Consider the following 20,441-nt stretch of genomic DNA (forward strand, 5'->3'; position numbering starts at 1 on the left):
ATTAGATGTAAAACCCGGGTGTGTTTAATTTAAAAATTATCTCCATCAACCAAGACTCATCACTCATAGACATAAGACGTATTTTGGCCTGATTAGTTTTGAACAAATAGCTGAAAAGCTAATATTCAAAAGTACAGTGTTCTCAGTGGTCTGAACCATCGAGAAGTGAGATTCACTCATTTCTCTCAAATGCTAACTTTCCATTATAGATGCGTTCAGAGTAGAATGTGCCTCTGAAAGGTTAGAAAATCCCCTGAGACAATTCCCCTAGTGTTTCCTCACTTGACAAACAGGATGGCACTTTCCCGATGCTGCCTCACCCCCTCTTTGGGTAATTGTCTTGTGGTGCTCCACTAATGCAATGATTTCAATATAGTGGACTCCTGAAAGGGAAGAAATGCTAGTATTTCTATGTTCTGTGACAGCTACCTTGTATATTTATAATTTACATTTTAATGTTTCCCATCATTAGCAGGCTTAGTTCATCAACTTATAACATGGAAACAAGACTCACTGCCCTTCCCATGCACATTGTGTCTGCATTAAACCGACACACACTTCAACCCTTGTCATATGAAACTGCATAAAGAATGAAAAGAGGCCAGGCATGGTGACTCACACCTGTAATCCCAGCACTTTGGGAGGCTGAGGCAGGAGGATCACTTGAGTCCAGGAGTTTAAGACCAGCCTGGGCAACATAGCAAGACCCTATCTCTACAAAAAAATTTTTTTTAAAAATTAGCTGGGCCTGGTGGCATGCACCTGTAGTCCCAGCTACTCAGGAGGCTGAGGCAGGAGGATTACCTAAACCCAGGATGTGGAGGCTGCAGTGAGCTGTGATAGCAACACTACACTCCAGCCTGGGTGATAGAGCAAGACTCTGTCTCCAAAAAAAGGAATGAAAAGAGAAAACAAAGTTTACAGGATGGGCCACAAGGGGAAAATATCTGGGGCAATTTTTTTTTCTGACTTACTTACCCAGGAAAGAATGGGGCAATTTATTTTAAAGAAAAAAAAAAGGAGTCAATATATTTCAGTAGTGACTAGAAGTAATCCTTTGTTAGCCTTGAAATTATTTCAATTTCAGTGATCTCTGACCAGGCTTTCAAGTCCTAGGGGTAGCCCCACAGGCATCATTTCTTGGAACAGGACCTCTGACCCCCGGACTCTGTTTCCAAGGCTGTAGAAATTACGCTGCCTTGACTAGAGATGCAGGACAAAGCACAGCACCTCCTCTCTAGGTGCTCAGGGGCTCTGTTCTGGGATGGGATCCCCAGTACTATGTCAGCCACACAGAAATGGGGTCAGTCAGTGGTGCAACTCATCCTCCATTCAGGTTGGGGGTAGGTTTAGATTTGGGGGACAGTTTGTTGTACCTGGGGGCCAAAAAGCCATGGGAAGTGCTTGACAAGGAATCTTGTCAGTTCCCACCCATCCTGGAAGGAACTGGAGTTTTCTTGAGAAATCTTAATACCTTGAGGCTTTCACCAAAAAGCATTGCCCACCGCTGACTCCTCGAACATGGTGCCTGTAAGCGCAGACCTTCCATCAGTGTTTGTTGAATGAATGAAAGGGATTCCAGCCACTCCAGGCTCATGGCCTGCATTAAATCTTTGGAAATAAGGATTCCACCTTTTTGCACTGGGATTCCCCCAAACCTCCCGTGGGTACCCCTACACCTGGCCAGGAGAGGATGATGGATGAGGATGCATTCACCATGCTGAGAATCCCCTACCCAAAGGCAGCAGTGCCTGTAATGTTCTAGCCTGGTCCCCACAACCGAAGCAAAACACTGTGGAAAGCTAGAGGCAGCCTCTTCCTCCACCCAGTCTCCCTGCAGTCGCTCCACCAGGGACGGCATCTAATCATGTGCGACATCAAAGCAACAGACGCAACAGACGCTGCAGCCAGCCACAAAGATGCTGGGCAGGCACCACACGGGCACCATGGCGAGGTGAGTGCAGAGCCACCAGCACTGTCACAGGGCAAGCCGTCCGTGGGCAGCAGCCGTACTGTGAATAGATGTAAAGAGACGCCCATGGAGTGCAGAATTACCGAGGCAAAAGGTTTCACAGCGAGCTCATGACATAAATCACAGCTCCCCATACCCAGACAAAGGCACCATCGTCGCGGCAGGCGGACACAGGGCATCCTTCCGAGCCGGCGCAGTGCTCTGCAGTGAGAATCAAAGCGGTGTCACGGCTTCGGAAGCCCACATGTTGACAGTGCCAGGCCTTTCTGCCCGGCTGACCGCTAGTTAACACTGGGGGCAGGGACAGGGCGCCAAGGGCAGGCATAGGGGGCAGGCTGTGGATTCTGGCAGGTTTGGATTCTGGAAGGTGTCAGGACAGGCTGGGGCTGGGCCTGTTGGATAGCAGGCAGGAAGGCAGAGAAGCACACACAGACGTGGACCAGAACTTGTTTGGCACCTGCCACAGGTGACTTTGTGGGCTGGATGCTTGGTCTGGATAAAAGGCTGCGCTCAGGGGTCTCTCTCCTTCAGCCTCTCCTTACCTGGAAGACGAATTTGTGAAACAGTCATGAAGTCCCATGTGATCTTTCTCCAAGGAAGCACTACTTTGCTCTTCTCGCCTCTTTGAGGAGCACATTTCTGGTTTGACCCCAGAAAATGATGGAGCATCAAAGCGTGTGGGAAGATGTAAGTCCAGCCCCGCTCCAAGATGGGACACAGAGCTGACAGTAGCAGCACCCAGCCAGGGCTCAAACCCCTGCCCTCTGCTGCCTCCTTCACAGGTGTTCATTTGGGAACCTCCTTGATTCACCGCTCAGTTTACGTAGCCAGCTTTATTTGTCCCTGGATGTCACCTGACACCCGTCCATGCATACTTTTCATTTGCAGTCAGCATGCGTGGCCAGCACATTCCAGCCCCTCCTATGCTGTCTCCTATTTTGTGCTATTTCCCAAAGGCCTTCTGTTTCCTGTGGTGCAGAGGCCAGCAGCAGCCCGGGAAAACGCACCTGCAGGTGGCTGTAAAGAGTTCAGACTCTCACCTGGCAGAGGAGATGCCATGATCACAAAGGTGGTTTTCTCAGGGTGAGACTTATGGATTGCATTCTGGGTCTGATGACCCGCACAGTTTTCCCAGATATGAGAAACTCATAGATGCAGAAACTGCATGATTTGTGGTTGAGAGGGACTGCATTTCCACTTTCCCCTGTGTAAAAATGAAATACTAACAATACTTCAGACTCAAACTTGTCCACCAGTCGGGGAAGTGCAGGGACTACACCAGTAATGAAGGATTTCCCCCAAGTCATGTAGGCATCAGCTATGCTTCCTACAGGCATCCCTTTAGTACTTATGTATTCATTCAACAAACGTTTTGGGGGAACTTGGGTGCTTGGTACTGCAGTCACGGTGAGGAGCAGGAGCCTATGTATTTCCCATCCTGTCACTTGGATCAGACAATTACACACACCAAGGTGAAGTTGCCGTGGTGAGAAGTGCTGCAAAGCCGACGCTCACTTCGCCTTGAAAGCACAGAACGGGTTTCACCTGGCTGGGGGGCGGGGTCCAAGGCTCCCTCAAGTGTGTGATAAGTGAGCCGAGATCTGAAGGCTGAAGGCTTATCTGTGTGAAGCGGGGGACAAACACTCTAGACAGACGTCCTGGGCAAACGTCCTGGAGCAGGACAGGCACGGTAATGTGTGCAGTTGGAAAAATGAGCCAGTCGTTGGGGAGGAAACAGCCAGGGGGCACCAGTTGAGACTAGGCAGCCAGGCGGGGCCTTAAGGGCCTGGGCCTCTGACTTGGGAATATTGGGAGTTGATTACATCATTTTCAAGGAAGGAGATGACATCATCCAATCAGTATTTTGGAATTTCTAAGCTCAATGTAGAGAACACACCAAGTAGGGGGCTGATGGAAACCACAGGCTGTGGTGGCGGTCCAGGTGAAGGATTCACATAGCTTGCATGGGGGATGGAGGTTGATGCAAGAATAACAGATTCTAGGCCAGAGGCAATGGCTCACGCCTATAATCCCAGCACTCGGGGAGGCACAAGGATGACTTGAGCCCAGCAGTTTGAGACAGGCCTAGACAACATAGTGAGACACCATCTCTACAAAAAATTAAAAATAAATTACCTGGGCATGGTGGCATGCACCTGTAGTCCCAGTTACTCAGGAGGCTGAGACAGGAGGATTACCTAAACCCAGGGGGTGGAAGCTGCAGTGAGCCATGATTACAACACTACACTCCAGCCTGGACGACAGAGCAAGACCTTGTCTTTAAAAAAAAAAAAAAAAAAGCAGATTCTAGAAACATCTGCAAATCTCTGGTCTCAGCTTCTGGGCACTAACCATACTGAAAATGGAGACCTAAAGTTTTCATGTTTTCTTTTTACCTAATTTCTGAATCAGGTAAAGGGACTTTGCTTATCCCGATTCCACAGGATTTTTAGTGGGAGATTTCTGGGGTAGCAGTAGTCAAAAACCAGGGCTCCCCCTCCCATCTTCACAGAGCTGCGTGCACCCAGTCCCCAGCGGGAGGAGGGAGGGGAGATCGTAAGTAGGGCGCCTGTGTTTTTCTTGCTCTTGTTTTATTTCCCCATCTACATATAAAGCAATGTGCCTGTGTGATTTTTTCCCCTTAATTTTCTTTCTGCCGCCTCATTAGCTGAAGAGAGTGCGCGTGGACACTAATGACATCAGCATGTCAGAGTAATGTGGCAGCCGCCTCTCCGCAGACAGCAAGGAGGCCGCGGAGATTTTTAAACTGTGTTGGCGTAAAAATAATGAAGGCAGCCAGCTGCCTGGCAAACATGAGGGGGCACGATGCAGAGGACAGGGAGGGGCAGGGAGCCCCAGAGAGGTGGAACAGAGGAGAGACAGAAAATGAATTCCCAGAGACAGGCAATAAGACTCTGTCACAGTCTGTGACCCTGTGGGGGAGGGGCGGGAGGAGGTGGTGCTTTTGCTCTAAGGGAGGGCAGCTCTTCCCAGGGTGGGGCATGTCCGGGTTATCTGCAGTCCCTGGGAGCCATTTAACATTTTGCAGAGAAGTGACAGGGCCAGTGGGAGGGTCGCTGGAGGGTTGCAGTGAGCAAGACCTGAGCATCGCCTAGGGTACCAGATAAATAGCAGCAGACTCCATCCCGAGGGGTCCAGCATGAGTCCTTAATGGCGTGATTTTTTCCCAACACAGAAGGGGATGATTGAAATCAGAGACTGCCATGCATGAGGAAATGGCATGTTAGTGGGGCTCGTGTGACCTGGAAGTATCAACGTGTGGAGTGCAGAGAGGGACAGGGCTGGCGAGATGGGCTGGGAAGACTGTGCTGGCCCCAGGCCGCCTGCCGGGCACTCCCTCTGTGGCTTGATCTCTCCGTGTCTCCATGTTCATGCTCTGTCTCTCTCTTTCCCTAAAGCCTGCTAAGCCTGACTCAGTGACAGTAATGGATGAGAATAAAAATAATTGGGCGTGGGGAGGGAACCACTGATAATAGCTCTTACGATGTCAATATGATGCCCAGTCTAGAAAGAACAGCTCCTGTCCTCTAAAAACATAGCTTTGAAGGCACAGATGAGAGAAAGGAAGAAAGAAAAGGAGGGAAAGAGAGAGAGGAAATCCAGAGCAACAACAAGGCAACCTCATGTCTGAGTCTAGGAAGACCCAGACCCAATGTCCTTCTGCTGCACGGCCGTAAGTTTCCAGGCTGTCAGGCAGACATTACCAAAAAAAAGTCAGCCAGGCAGTGGGGGAAGCCTGTGAAGCCAGAGTAAAGTGCAGATGTGAAAATCAGAGGAACCCAGGTTTCAGAGCAACCTGCCAACTGCCAGGAAGAGGGTAGCAGGAGGAAGCCTCCAGGCTGAAGCTGAAGTCCACCGGGCAAACCGTCCAACTGGGAACAGGGCTGGGCCAGGCCCTTGTCCCCCTCCCTCCACGTTGTCCCTCCACAGTCTCCCGGCTGGGCACAGAGCAGGACCACAGACGTCCCCTGCATGTTGGCAAAATTTGCATCTGGTTCTCTCCTTAAAGACTAATAAAGAGAAAAAGGAATAGATTCATGGGGGAAAAGAGGACAAACAACGAAAAATAGAACAGCATCCAGAAAACAGAAAGGAGATCCAAGAAAATCTCAGAAAGTATGTGCCATCCTCTATGGAGTACAAAAAGACATAGTTTCTGGGATCCATCGAAACAGTACTGGTTAAGATGAAAACTCAATAGAATGACATAAAAAGGAAGATGGAGGAGATAGTTACACCAAGAAACTAACAGCACAGTCAGATTGAAGTATACACTAAAGAACGAAAAGGCAGAGTTGATTCATAAAGAAAGAATCAAATCCGTGTTGGGCCATTGGCCCGTGTGCCCTCAGACCCTTTCCTGCTGTTCCTGGGTCCTGCTCTGCATCCTGGGTGACGGGGGAAAGGGAAAGCCCTCTCAAGCTGCACTCAGAGCCCCCATCAGCTGGCTTCTAGTCGGACTCAGCCAATGGGAGACACCACGGGAAACTGGAGTGTGGAGGAAGAAAGAAGCCAGGGTATTTCTCTCATTTGTCTCTGTCTTGTGTAGCTTCACCAGCAGCACCTGCATCTTCTCTGTGACACCGACACCCACCAGACAGCCCCTGCCTTCATGGCCCCAGTCCCCAGTGGGTAGCCCCTGACTCAACTTGGTTCCAGCGGATGGCCCTGGTCTCTGATTACACTACCTCATCCCACTATCCCACCAACTCTAAGAGTAATGACAGCTTTCTATTTTGCTAATCTCTAGGCTACTTCACCTTCCCCTTGTTGGAATCTCAGCAGTTTGATTACCTACATAATCAATTCCATGTGTAAAGTTGTTTCTGGTTGAAATACCTAGAGTGGTTTCCTTTGCCTGACTGGACTCTGATACAGGTGGTTTAAATCACAAGTAGCAGAAAACCCAATTCAAACAGGTTTAAATAAGGAAATGTATCTTTTTATCTCACATAACAGTAAGTGCAGAAGTAGTAGGCTTCAGAATTGGTTGTTTCAGTGTCTGGATGATGTCCTCAAAGAGCCTGGTGCTTCCCAACTCTCTGCTCTGCCATCCTCAGTGAGTCAGCTTTGTCCCCAGAATGGCTCCCTCATGGTCACAAGATGGCTTCCAGCAACAATGGGCCCATTTCCTTGTTCATATCCTGTTGTTCCTTTTTTCTAGAAACCCTGAAGAGGTGTCCTCAGTTGGCTTAAACCTGTCCTTCTCTGAACCAATAACTGGCAGAGGAGATTGGATTACCATGATTGGATTAAACTAATCATCTGAATTGTTGGAAAGTCAACCTCGATGTTCACTATAATGAAAGACTAATGATAAAAACTCTTCTTAAGTGCAAAAAAATAAAAACCAAGAAACTAAAAGAGAAAGTGATGGTAATAAAGGATAGAGTAGAGAGCCAACCCACAGATAAGTGATGTTACTGCAGAAGGAGCCTAGGACAAATAGATCAGAAATAATAACCAAAGACATAATACAAGAAAACTTAGCTGCACTGAAAGTCATAACTTTTGGTTGGCAATCGAAAAGGGTGTTCTCTGCAAATCAATGACAGGAGGCACATACCTATATACATTCTAACAAAAATGTTATAAAAAGACATGGAAAAATCTGGCAAAGTATTTAAGCAGAAAACAGGCTATTCATAAAGGAATAAAAACCAGGCTGGACTCAGATGTTTCTGCTGTAATAGTAACACAAGACAATGAAATATCATCCACCGATTTTGAAAGGAAAATTTGAACACTAGAATTTTAGACTCAGTGAAGATAGTTTCATTCTGATGACGAAAGACACTTTTAGATATCAAGGGTTCATAAAACATGCCTTTCTAATGCATTTTCTGAAAAAGAAAAAATACTTCAATTATTTATCAACAAGTATTTGCTGAGCACCAGTCATGTCCCAGCAATATACTAGGCACATCGGATAAGTGAGTGAACGGATAAGGGGAAAGAAGTATTCCTGCCTATGTGGAGCTTACATTCTAATGGGGAAGACAGGCGTTAAACATTGAGCATGATCAACAGACCAAAAAAGCGATAAGGACTATAGAAAAATTAAAAGGGTGGAAGGCAGTTGCAATTTTAAGTCAGGCAGTTAGGGTCAGTGACTGCTAAACAAAGACTTGAGAGATGTGAGGGACCCACTGTGCGGATGTCTGGGGAAGAGCAGTCCAGCAGAGTACCAGCCATCCGTAGCCTAAGGCTGGAGCGGGCCGGCCCTGCGCACAGAACCACAGGGGACCAGTGTGGCCAGAGATGGAAGGAGCTAGTGGGATGGGAGTAGGAGATGAGATTAGGGGTGGTAAGGGAGAGGGCACAGGTTGTGTGGGGTCTTACAGGGCATTGTAATGACTTTGGCCATTGGAGGGATTTGAGCAGAGGAGTGACGCAATCCAACAATATTTTGTAAAGATCCTCCTCTCGGTGCCATGTTAAGCAGATACCTGAGAAGGAGGAGAACAGACGTGGAAAGATGAGTTAGGAGGGTGTTGCTGTGATTCACAGGAGGGATGATGATGGTGTGGACAAGGGAGGCGATCTGACCCTGGATATATTTTGGAAGTATAGCCTACAGGATTTTTTAACAGATTGGATGTGGAGTGTAGGAGAAACAGGAGCAATGGATGACTCTGATTCCTGCCCAAGAGACTGCAAGAATGAGTTTGCTATCACTTGGGAATGGGGCAGGTTATGGGTGGCACAGCAGGTTGGGACCTGGTGAACCAGGGAGTTCAGTTTTTGGTATGTTGAGTGTGAGATACAGCCAGGTGGAGCTACAATGTAAGCAGCTGGATATTGAAGGCCAAAGTTTGAGAGGGAGAGATTTAGCCAACCTGGAGATATACCTTTGAGGGTCAGTGACAAAGGATGGTATTTAAAGCCAGGAAACCAGATAAGATCACCAGCAAGTGAGAGTAAACGGAAAAGAGGAACGGGCCTGAATGCAGGGACGGTCAAACATCTGAAGGACGGAGATGAGACAGCAGCTAAGGAAACTGAGGAGGAGCAACCAGCAAGGTAGAAGGAATGAGAGCACACCTTCCTCAAAGCCAAGTGAAGGCTACATTGAGGTGGAAGACATCGTCGACATGTCAGGCGTGGCTGACACAGCAAGTAAAGTGAGGCAGAGCACGGACCACTGGCGAGGCAGAGCCTGGGCCAAGAGCAGCATTGGTGCCTTTGGTAAGGACAGTATGGGGGAGTGGCTGGGGCTAATGGCCCATTGAGGTGGATGTACTCCAGCTGACAAAGAGATAACACTAAAGAAGAGCTCAGGAATGGGGAAATCCATCCCCAGATTTTCCCCACTCTGCCCTCTAAATATATCTCAAAATCTCCTACCCTCCTGACTGCCACCACCTGAGGTGAGGCCACCACCATCTCTCCCCTAGATGGACACATCTTCATTGGGCTCTCTGTCTCCTCTAAACTCTTCCCCGGATCCAGCCTTGGTGATATTTCCTTGTTTGGTTGGTTGGTTTGGTCTGGTTTTTGAGAGAGGGTCTCACTCCGTTGCCTAGGCTGGAGTGCAGCAGTGCAATCATAGCTCACTGCAGCATTGACCTTCTAGGCTCAAGCAATTCTTCCACCTCAGTCTCCTGGGTAGCTGGGACTACAGGTGCACACCATCACGCCCAGCTAATTTTTTGTATTTTTTGTAGAAACGGTATTTCTCCATGTTGCCCAGGCTGGTCTCAAACTCCTAGACTCAAGTAATCTGCCTGCCTTGGCTTCCCAAAGTGCTGAGATTACAGGTGTGAGCCACCACACCCAGCCCTGGTGATATTTCTATAATGAAAATCAGACTCGGCCTCTCCTCCACTCATACCTGGCAAGTGCTCCCTGTGCCAGCCTCCTTTTCAGGCAGATAATGGACTCCATGGTCTTCCCTGCTTTCCTCTCCTGTTTCATTTCCAAGCACTCCCCATGTCAGACTCATGCCCCAGCCAGCATTATTTGCTCCTTCTCACCTCCCAAACCTGACGTAATACGTTTTCTCTGCCTAGAAAACTCTTGTCCCCAGAACTCTCCATGCCTTTTCTCCCCCCTGCTAACTCCTGCTCCACAGCCAGGTCTCAGCTTGGATGTCACTTCTTCCAGAAATCTTCCCCTGAACTCTCCCTCATATGACCACAGCACTTGTATTGTTGTTGTTATATTTGGGACTGTAAAGCTCTGTGAAGGTGGAGCTGGCCATCATAACACGCAGACATAACACAATCCCTGCCTTCTAGTAGGAGCTCGGCAAATACCTACAGAAGGAATGGCTTAAAGGACAGGTGGTGAGCATACAACCCAGATATAATAGGGACAGATAATTGGGAAGCACATTGTAAAACTAAATGCAAATACCAAAATGGTTACTGAAGGAGATATGCAATATAAAATATGATCATACAATAATGACAACCTGGAACTAAAACTCCAGTATTATTAAGAAAGGAAGGGAGAAGAACTGGTTAAGAGAGAAATGTGAGAGAAAGGATGATGGCCTATCCGGAACATAAAAGATACTATTTAGATTTTTAGAGAATTATACATTTGTAGGCTGGGCGCGGTGGCTCACGCTTGTAATCCCAGCACTTTGGGAGGCCGAGGCGGGCGGATCACGAGGTCAGGAGATCGGGACCACGATGAAACCCCGTCTCTACTAAAAATACAAAAAATTAGCCGGGCGCGGTGGCGGGCGCCTGTAGTCCCAGCTACTCGGAGAGGCTGAGGCAGGAGAATGGCGTGAACCCAGGAGGCGGAGCTTGCAGTGAGCCGAGATTGCGCAAAGACAAACTCCAAAAAAAAAAAAAAAAAAATTATAGGTTTATTTTATATATATATATATATATATTTTTTTTTTTTTTTTTTTTTTTTTTCTGAGACAGATCTCACTTCTGTCCCAACTGACATGGTGTGACTCAACTTACTGCGACCTTTCCTCCTGGTTCAATGAGAGTAGCTGGGACTACAGGTGCATGCTTCCACACCCAGCTAATTTTTGTATTTTTAGTAGAGATGGGGTTTCACCATGTTGGCCAGCATGGTCTCCATCTCTTGACCTCGTGATCCGCCCGCCTCGGCCTCCCAAAGTGTTGGGATTACAGGCATGAGCCACTGCATCAGGCCTAGGTTGATATTTTTTCTTTTTTTGAAGGTAACTAATAGCATTTTAAAGACAATGCGTACTTCCAAAATACGGAAGATGAATCCAAAGAAAATACAAACCTGTACAACAGAACCAGAAAACAAAGGAAACAAGAAGCAGAAAAAAAACAAAAAGAATAAAGTGAGACTGGAGTGAGACCAAACGCTCGATTTGTAACAGTAAATGAAAATTGCTTAAACTACCCTCTTACCAACACAGACTCTCAAATACGTTTAAAACAAAGTGAAACGAAATATTAAAATTTTAAAATGAGGCCAGGTGTGGTGGCTCACGCCTGTAACAGCACTTTGGGAGGCCGAGGAGGGCAGATCACCTGAGATCAGGAGTTCAAGACCAACCTGGCCAATGTGGTGAAACCCCATCTCTACAAAAATACAAAAAAATTAGCCAGGCATGATGGCGGGTCCCTGTAATCCCAGCTACTCAGGAGGCTGAGGCAGGAGAATTGCTTGAACCCAGGAGACGGAGGTTGCAGTGAGCCAAGATCTCGCCATTGCACGCCGGCCTGGGTGACAGAGTGAGACTCTGTCTCAAATAAAAAAAAAAAAAAAAAAAAAAAAGAATGAGCAGAGATAATTCTGGCAAAAACAAACCAAAAAAATGTATTTTTATATCAATATGCAAATAGAATTCCAGGGAAATACACAAAATGAGAGGGGAAAAAATATTCATTTGATATTGACCAAGGATATAATCCATAGTGAAAAGATAACCATTATAAACTTTATGTGCCAAAGAAGATTGTGTTAAAATGGAGAAATTGACTGAAAAATAATTTAGGTGATTCTTAATTCATATCTGTCTATCACAGATCAAGTGAGCCAAAAAAAATCAAGTACGGTAGCTCCAAATCATAAATGTGACAAACATATTTTGAACCAAATGAAATGTGACTTCTGCTAGTGCCAAAACAGACATTGTCTACAGCCATATTGCAATATACCAGAAAATTAATAGTAAAAAGTTTGTTAATTTTAAAAAATAACATAACCATTTGAAAATGTTATAGCACACTCCCAAATAACTACTGCCTCAACAGTTATTTAATTGCAGACTATTTAAGAAAGACAAGCCGGGTGTGGTGGCTCATATCTATAATCCCGGCGCTTTGAGAGCCTGCAGTGGGAAGATCGCTTGAACCCAGGAGTTCAAAACCAGCCTGGGCAACATAGTGAGACCTTGTCTCTACAAAAAAATGTTTAAAATTAGCCTGGCATAGTGGCATGCACCTGTAGTCCCAGCTACTCAGGAGGCTGAGGTGGGAGGTTCGCTTCAGTCCAGGAGGTCAAGGTTGTAGTGAGCCATGATCACACCACTGCACTGCAGCATAGGTGACAGAGCAAGACCCTGTCTCAAAAAAGGAAGGAAAGAAGGAAGGAAAGAAAGAAGGAAAGAAGGAAGGAGGGAAGGAGGGAAGGAGGGAAGGGAACACTGCCTCTAAACTCTTGGCTATGACCCTACCAACATTCAAAGGGAAATTTATACCATTTTAAAAGTTGCCTTTATTATGACTCTAGGAAAAAAACGTTATGAAATTAACTGAGCAGTCAATCCAAGGAGCATGAAAGACAAGCAAAACATACCTAAGGAGATAGGAGAAAGGAATTAATAATGATAAAGGCAAAAATTAATAGATTATAATATTTTAAAAGAGAACTGATCAACAAAATCCAATAGCTGATTTCTTGAAAAAAGAAGTAAAATGGAAAAACCTCCAGCAAAACTAAACAGGAAAAAAAGCATTGAAAATACAATTACAGTGATTTTCAAATGAGAAAAGGGTGCTTATTCATCGATACAGTGAAGATCTCTTCCTTCCACCTTTATGGATCCGTATGGACCTCATTCTACAGCTCTTGGCCCTCTGCCTTCCAGCTGGGTATAGCCAGTGGGGTGTCCCGGCAGCAGGAGGGAGGAAAGGAGAGTGAGGGCAGAACATGCATTCTCTGGGCTGGCTCTTTGCCTCAGGCTAGCTGTGTATCCCCAAGCAAGGATTGCTGCTTCTGCTAAGACAGCTCACCTGACTGGCGTAATACCTCTGCCACGACCCGACATTGCTGCCCTAACCCTTGCCAGTTTCCTTGTACCCACATCTGGTTAAATAGTTTTTGTATCAATAAACACTTCTGGAATGATCCCATATCGAACTCACCCTCTCTCTTTTTTTTTTTAGACGGAGTCTTGCTCTGTCGCCCAGGCTGGAGTGCAGTGGCGTGATCTCAGCTCACTGCAACCTCCGCCTCCTGGATTCAAGCAATTCTCCTGCCTCAGCCTCCCGAGTAGCTGGGACTACAGATGTGCACCACTATGCCCAGCTAATTTTGTTGTATTTTTAGTAGAGATGGGCCTTCACCATGTTGGCCAGGCTAGTATCGAACTCCTGACCTCAGGTGATCCACCCACCTCGGCCTCCCAAAGTGCTGGAATTACAGGAGTGAGCCACCGTGCCTGGCTTCTCCATCTCTTTTCTTTTGGACCTTGACTGGCACCTATGCAATGCTAAATTTCTTTAAAATGAAGATTATTTTCCAGGAAAATATAGATTAACAAAAGGGACTCAAGAAGAAATCAAAATAAAATGTGCCAATAACCATGAAAGAAATGAAAACTATCAAATTACTACCTGCAGCTAAATGCCAGGCATAGACAATGTCAAATGCAAGATCTACTGTGCCTTCCTAATTCCAATATGGTCTACTTTTTAAAATCTTCCCAAGTATTAAAAAAAAAAACAAATTTTCTCAGATAGTTTTACTAAGTTAACATAAAATGATGTTAAAACTTGACAAAAATAGCTCAAAAAATAAAACTATAAACCAAATTTATTAAAAGAGATAAAAAAATCTTAGTAAATTGAGTCTGGCACTATATTATATATACTGTACTATTTCAAATGAGAAAAATGTGCTTATTGATAGATATGGTGAAGATCTAGCCTGATCTAGTATATATAATAGCATATATCTCTCTCTGATATATAGTGATACCATAATTATATATTTTTATATATAATATGTGTATTAGATATAGAAGAATAGCCAAATAGGGCCTGTTTTATGAAGACAAAAATGGGTCAGTATTGGAAAATCTTTTTCTTTTTTTTTTTTTTGTTTTGAGACAGAGTCTCACTCTGTCACCCAGGCTAGAGTGCAGTGGCACTATCTCAGCTCACTGCAACCCCCGCCTCCCGAGTTCAAGCAATTCTCCTGCCTCAGCCTCCCAAGTAGCTGGGATTACATGCATGCACCACCATGCCTGGCTAATTTTTGGATTTTTAGTAGAGAAGGGGTTTCATCATGTTGGTCAGGTTCGTCTTGAACTCCTGACCTCAGGTGATCCACTTAGCCTCTCAAAATGCTGGGATTACAGGCATGAGCCACCACATCTGGCCTGGAAAATCTTTTTCTATCAACTTGGTTAGAAAACGGCAAAAAATGAAATTACATCTTAAACTTTGTAGTAACCTAGGAATAGATATTTTCTTAACTTAGAACAGGGTATCTATTTGAAACTAATATTCAAGGTTGTATTTATGGTGAAACATTAGAGACAATCCTATTAAAGTTAGGAATAAGATAATTATGCATGCCATTAATGTTGTTATTTAGCATTGAACTGAAAAGCTCTAGCCAGTGTAATAAGATAAGAAATATTAATATTGAGGAAAAAAATATCATTGTTTGCAAAATTATTGTCTACCTGAAAATAACCCTAATAAAGTATACTTACAAATCAGTGAAGAAATGAGCACACCAATAGAAAAATGAGCAAAAGACATAACTGAGCAATTCACAAAGGAAGAAAACCAAATGATCAAACAAACAAAACAAAAGTAAATAGTCCATATGGGGCTGGGAGTGGTGGCTCACGCCTGTAATCCCAGCACTTTGGGAGGCTGAGATGGGTGGATCATGAGGTCAGGAGTTCAAGACCAGCCTGGCCAACATGGTGAAATCCTGTCTCTAATAAAAATACAAAAATCAGCCGGGTGTGGTGGCACCTGCCTGTAGTCCCAGCTACTTGGGAGGCTGAGGCAGGAGAATAGCTTGAACTGGGAGGCAGAGGTTGCAGTGAGCCGAGATCACACCACTGCACCCCAGCCTGGGTGATAGGGCAAGACTCCATGCAAAAAAAAAAAAAGAAAAAAGGATAATTGCTTGTAAATAGATTCAAAATCTATTCTGCATGGAAAAAAATCAGATTTCAAAATCATATGCAAAGAATTCACCCATTGTTGTCATATATATTAATTTTCTGTCCAAACACATAAAACATAGCATACACAAAATGTTAATAGTAGTTACCTCTAACCAAAGGAATATGAATTTTTTTTAGTTCGTCATATTTGTATTTTAAGGGGGTTTTAGGTCTGGAGCTGTGGAGAAGGGAGCCAAGTTGTGAAGTGAGCAGCCTCCATGAGTGACTTAAATACTTTCTTCTGTTGGACTCTGTGTCCATAGAGCCCCAGTAGACATGACGCAGGGCAGGCCCCGGTAGTGGTTCAGGTCATCGCTGCAGATATATGGCAGCTGGGCTTAGAAAAGTGGCGTAACCTCAGGTCTCTCAACCGAGAAGAAAGAACAATTGTACAATACTTGGCAAATCTTAGACCTCAAAAAGAGAGAGCTATGAAATTGCCCTGCCCCTCTCCAAACTCGAATCTGAATTTGGTCCAACTTCCTTTTTTTGAGACTGAGTTTCACTCTTATTGCCCAGGCTGGAGTGCAATGGCGTGAACTCGGCTCACTGCAACCCCCACCTCCCAGGTTCAAGCGAATCTCCTGTGTCAGCCTCCTGTGTAGCTGGGATTACAGGCATGTGCCACCATGCCCAGCTAATTTTTGTATTTTAAGTAGACGGTGTTTCTCCATGTTGGTCGGGCTGGTCTTGAACTCCCAACCTCAGGTGATCCGCCTGCCTCAGCCTCCCAAAGTGCTGGGATTACAGGCGTGAGCCACTGCGCCCCGCAACTGAATTTGGTCCAGCTTCTAAATCCAACTACTAATTTACAGAAAACAGAGGAAGAGCAGCATGTCCACAAACCCCACAGGGATGTAATCAGCAAAAGCCCCACAGTGAGAGACGCTACAGGACAAATAACCCAGTTCCCACCACAAATAAGTCACATGAAACAAAAAAGACATCTAAAAATACATCACAGCAACCAGTCTCATTATGTCGGCTTTAACTGGGATGATTATTCAAACAAACAAATTATTTTGTTAATATAATGGCATATAAGAGAGATCTGTGAAATTAAACACTGTATATGACATGGTATTATGAAACTATTGTTAATTTCTCAGGTGCTATAATATTATCTTTGTTTCTTCAAAGGGTCATATAAAAGATGCACTGAAATACAGATAAAATTATAGGATACGTGGAATTTGCTTTAATCTTAGGAGAAGTGGATGGGCAGGATCAACCATGAGTTGATTGGGGGAGGGGGGCGGTACATGGGAGTTTATCATACTATTGGTGCTACTTTTTTGTATGAAGTTTCAAACTTCTCCATAACAAAAAAAGTTTATTTTTTAAAAGCAAATAGTGTTCCCATCTTTATGGTGAAGCTAATGGACTTGAATTATAAATTTGCGAATAAGGCAATAGGAATCTTTGCCAGTGGGGACTGTGAAAATAAAATGGAAATGCCGAATTCAACAGCAAAACAATTCCTCTTCCCCAATTCTCAATTTCCTGACACATTTGAAAATTGAGGTGAGAAATTGGGAACACCATCCTCGGGCCAAACTTCCTCCTAGCAGAACTTCATTCCTTTTCTCTGAGCAACTCTCTGGGGGCCAAGAAGGCCTGCCAAGCCATCAGCATAGCCCCCCGGGAACCTGAATGCTTGAGCACTTGGCCCAGACTTTGGCTGGGTGGCCATGATGATGGGAAGAAGGGCTCCCTTGCAGAGCTGTTGCCTCGTGTCTTCGTGTGCGCTAACTCATGTGATCCCTGCAGCAACCCTGTGGTACTGCTCTGCTGCTGTTCCCTGTGTGACTTGGGCATAGGGAGGTCACACAGCTAGGGAGATCATCCCCCCACAGCCCCCACCATTTCCCTACTGAGACCCAGAACCCAGTCGGCCTACGCTGCGTCTTTCACCTCTTCCCACCAGGTGCTGAAGACCTGTGCATCGGTCCCCGCAGTCATCGAGGTGCTTTTCAACTCCTACCCTCAGCTCTGTGTGTCAGAGTCCTGGAAGGAAGTGATTCCCGAGGAAGTATTCCAGGCAAGAGAGCTGCCTTTCTGCCCACCTTTAGTACAAAACTTTTGTCTGTTTTTGCTTCTTTGCATGGGGAGTTTTGCACTGATATTTGGCTAAGTATAATACATCTGAAAAAGGAAGAATGGGAAATGAGGGTGTATTTGCACATTTCTGGTTTTTTCTGGAGGCTCCATAATCACACACCCAGGAGCTTGTTATAGTAGTTGCGGTGCTGTGGCCTCAAGGAGCTCAGAGCCCCGTGCTGGCCTGAAAAACGCCAGGGTTCTCTTAACCAGTGTCCAAAGAAAGGCCAGAGCCGCCGGAATCCACGGGCCTAGCTCCATGTCAGGACATACTAATCTGGCCCTGTGAGTCAGCTTCACGCTCCAGCAGCTCAAGATATGACCAAGGAAGCTGTGGGCATTACATCTATCCACGACAAAGTCCACAGGTGAATGCCCATTAAAAGAGAGTGAGAACAGGCCAGGTGCGGTGGCTCATGCCTGTGATCCTAGCACTTTGAGAGGCCAAGGCAGGCAGATCGCTTGAGGTCAGGAGTTCAAGACCTGCCTGGCCAACATGGTGAAACCTTGTCTCTACTAAAAATACAGAAATTACCTGGGCATAGTGGCAAGCGCCTGTAATCCCAGCTACTCAGGAGGCTAAGGCAGGAGAATCGCTTGAGCCCAGGAGGCAGAGGGTGCAATGAGCCGAGATCGCACCACTGCACTCCAGCCTGGGCAACAGAGCTAGACTCCATCTCAAAAAAAAAAAAAAAAAAAAAGAGAGAGAGTGAGAAGAGTTGTGTGTGTTTTTTCTGTTTCACTGACTTGAGTCATGTGCATGACTGACCACCAGACCAATGCCATGCACTCGCTCCTGAGCCCCTCCATGACAAAAGGGAAGAGCTGGTCATGACTGGGGGAGATGAACAGGGCCATCCCGGAGCTGTAGGGCTGCTGTGCAAAGAGGATGGAGCAAAACGGAATTCAGGGAGACCACCTGGAGCGTCTGAAGTCACCCCAGTCAGAATCCCCTCTCACTCGGCACAAACTGTGCTTTGGGAGAGCACACAAGCCCCTGGGGTAGAGGGTGGTTCCCACAAAATGGTGCGTCTCTCTCCAGTGCGCTTATCTGGGATCAGTTAGCCATAGAAAAGCCTGCTTGTACCATCAGTGGTCTGGCTAAGAAGAAAACGTATGTTGGTTCCACATGCCCAGATTTCTAATCCACCTGCCTTCCCTTCCAGATGCATAAGCCGTTCTACCAGTCCCTCTTTGCCTTGGCCCACACCCCACGCTGCCTGCAGCATCTTTGCCGCTGTGTCCTTCGCAGACTGTTTGGCAAAAGGTGCTTTGACCTCATCCCCCTGTTACCCTTGCCAAAGCCCCTGCAGAATTATCTACTTTTGGAGCCACAGGGTGTTTTGCACTGAAACGCAGAACGCTGCAACCAATACTGTTGTTCTCCTCGCTGCCCTTCCATGGAGGCTGTGTGTTGAGGATAGTGCCCTGATGATGATGGAGGTGATGGGAGTTCCCTTCCCACTTGCTCTCGGTGGGACCAGGTGAAGCACAGACCTTGCCAAGCTTCAGGTTCACCTCGAAATGGAATTGGCAACAAAAGCCCTTTCTGCCTCTCAGGGTCGCTTGTGAAAATCCAGTGAAATCATGACTATCACAGCACTTGGTCTCAGAAAGTACCTTTCAACAACAGTTAAGCCAAAAGGTACAGTGAGTCCTCACTTAAGGTCTTCAATAGGTTCTTGGGAACCAGCTTTAAGCAAAATGATGTACAACGATGCCAGTTTTCCCAAAGTTAATTGATATAAACAAGAGTGATGTTCCTACAGCATATTTCTGGTCACAGAAAGATCACCACACTTCTAAATAAAGACCAGTACAATTCTAATAGTGAACATTGAAATAAATGCAAGCTACGCATATCTTTAAGAGAGATCAATAACAAGTAAGATAATTATTTACCCAATTTCTGGTGAATCAGTATGTGATGGTGGTTGTCCTGCTGGTGGGTTAGATCAAGGAATAAATGTTTGCAAAACAAACCTTGTTAGGAGCACCTCCTACCACCATGAGGTTCAGAACAGTCACCAATGTGGCAGGCTTGCTAGGCCCTCTCATACCGTATCATTTATTGTCATGCATTTGCATGATTATTGTATGCCTTATGAATTTTTACTTTACAATAATTTGTATTCATTCATTCATATTCTAATGTGCTTATTCTAGTTCAGGGTCGTGGGTGGCCAGAGTCCACCCCAGCGACTCAGTGTGCAGGGCAGGAACAAGGCCTGGATGGGGTGCTGTTCCATCGCAGGGTGCTCACACACCCCACACCCACCCACCCACACACAACACTGGGACAATTCAGACACGCCAGCTCACCTCACCTGCTCAGCTTTGGGATGTGGGTGGGAACTGGAGCACCCAGAGAAAACCCACACAGACAGTGGCCTTGGCCAGGAATCAGTCGTTTCTTTTTTGTTTTGGGGGTTTTTTTGTTTATTTTTGTTTTTGCTTTTGTTTTTGAGACTGACGCGAGACTCGTGCAATCTCGGCTCACCATAACCTCCGCCTCCCAGGTTCAAGCGATTCTCCTGCCTCAGCCTTCCTAGTAGCTGGGATTATAGGCATGTGCCAGCACGCCCGGCTAATTTTTTATTTTTAGTAGAGACGGGGTTTCTCCATGTTCGTCAGGCTGGTCTCAAACTCCCGATCTCAGTGATCTGCCTGCTTCGGCCTCCCAAAGTGCTGGGATTACAGGCATGAGTCACCACGCCCAGCCAAATCAGTTTTGTTTCTTATCAGTGTTAAAATAAAATGACATTAAACAAAACGTTATTTAAGGACCTGCTGTATACGTATTCTTCCAATGTGTTAGCAGCCCTCATGCTGCCCCTGAGCCTTGGGACCCTCCCCTCACATAGAGGCCTCTCACCCCGCTGGGGCCCGACCACCTGGGGAAGCTCTGTACCCTAGATCACAACGGACCTGCATGTTGAGAAAGGACACTTGCAACCACAGCACTCGCACCTGCCCAGGGCCTGTCGG

At 46.0% G+C, this 20,441-nt stretch overlaps 1 protein-coding gene across 1 annotated transcript in view; it reads left to right on the plus strand.

Moving 5' to 3' along the window:
* Nucleotides 1-20,231, plus strand: part of ASB18 (ankyrin repeat and SOCS box containing 18) — a 69,224-nt gene extending 48,993 nt beyond the window's left edge. The window contains exons 5-6 of the mRNA XM_032753287.2: nt 17,281-17,394; nt 18,620-20,231. Of these exons, the coding sequence (XP_032609178.1) occupies nt 17,281-17,394; nt 18,620-18,805 (300 nt within the window). The 3' untranslated portion in view covers nt 18,806-20,231. The remainder of the gene's footprint in view (nt 1-17,280; nt 17,395-18,619) is intronic.
* Nucleotides 20,232-20,441: the final 210 nt, after the last annotated feature.

This window comes from Hylobates moloch, unplaced genomic scaffold (genome assembly GCF_009828535.3).
Source record: "Hylobates moloch isolate HMO894 unplaced genomic scaffold, HMol_V3 SCAFFOLD_1, whole genome shotgun sequence".
NCBI classification, from domain to species: Eukaryota; Metazoa; Chordata; class Mammalia; order Primates; family Hylobatidae; genus Hylobates; species Hylobates moloch.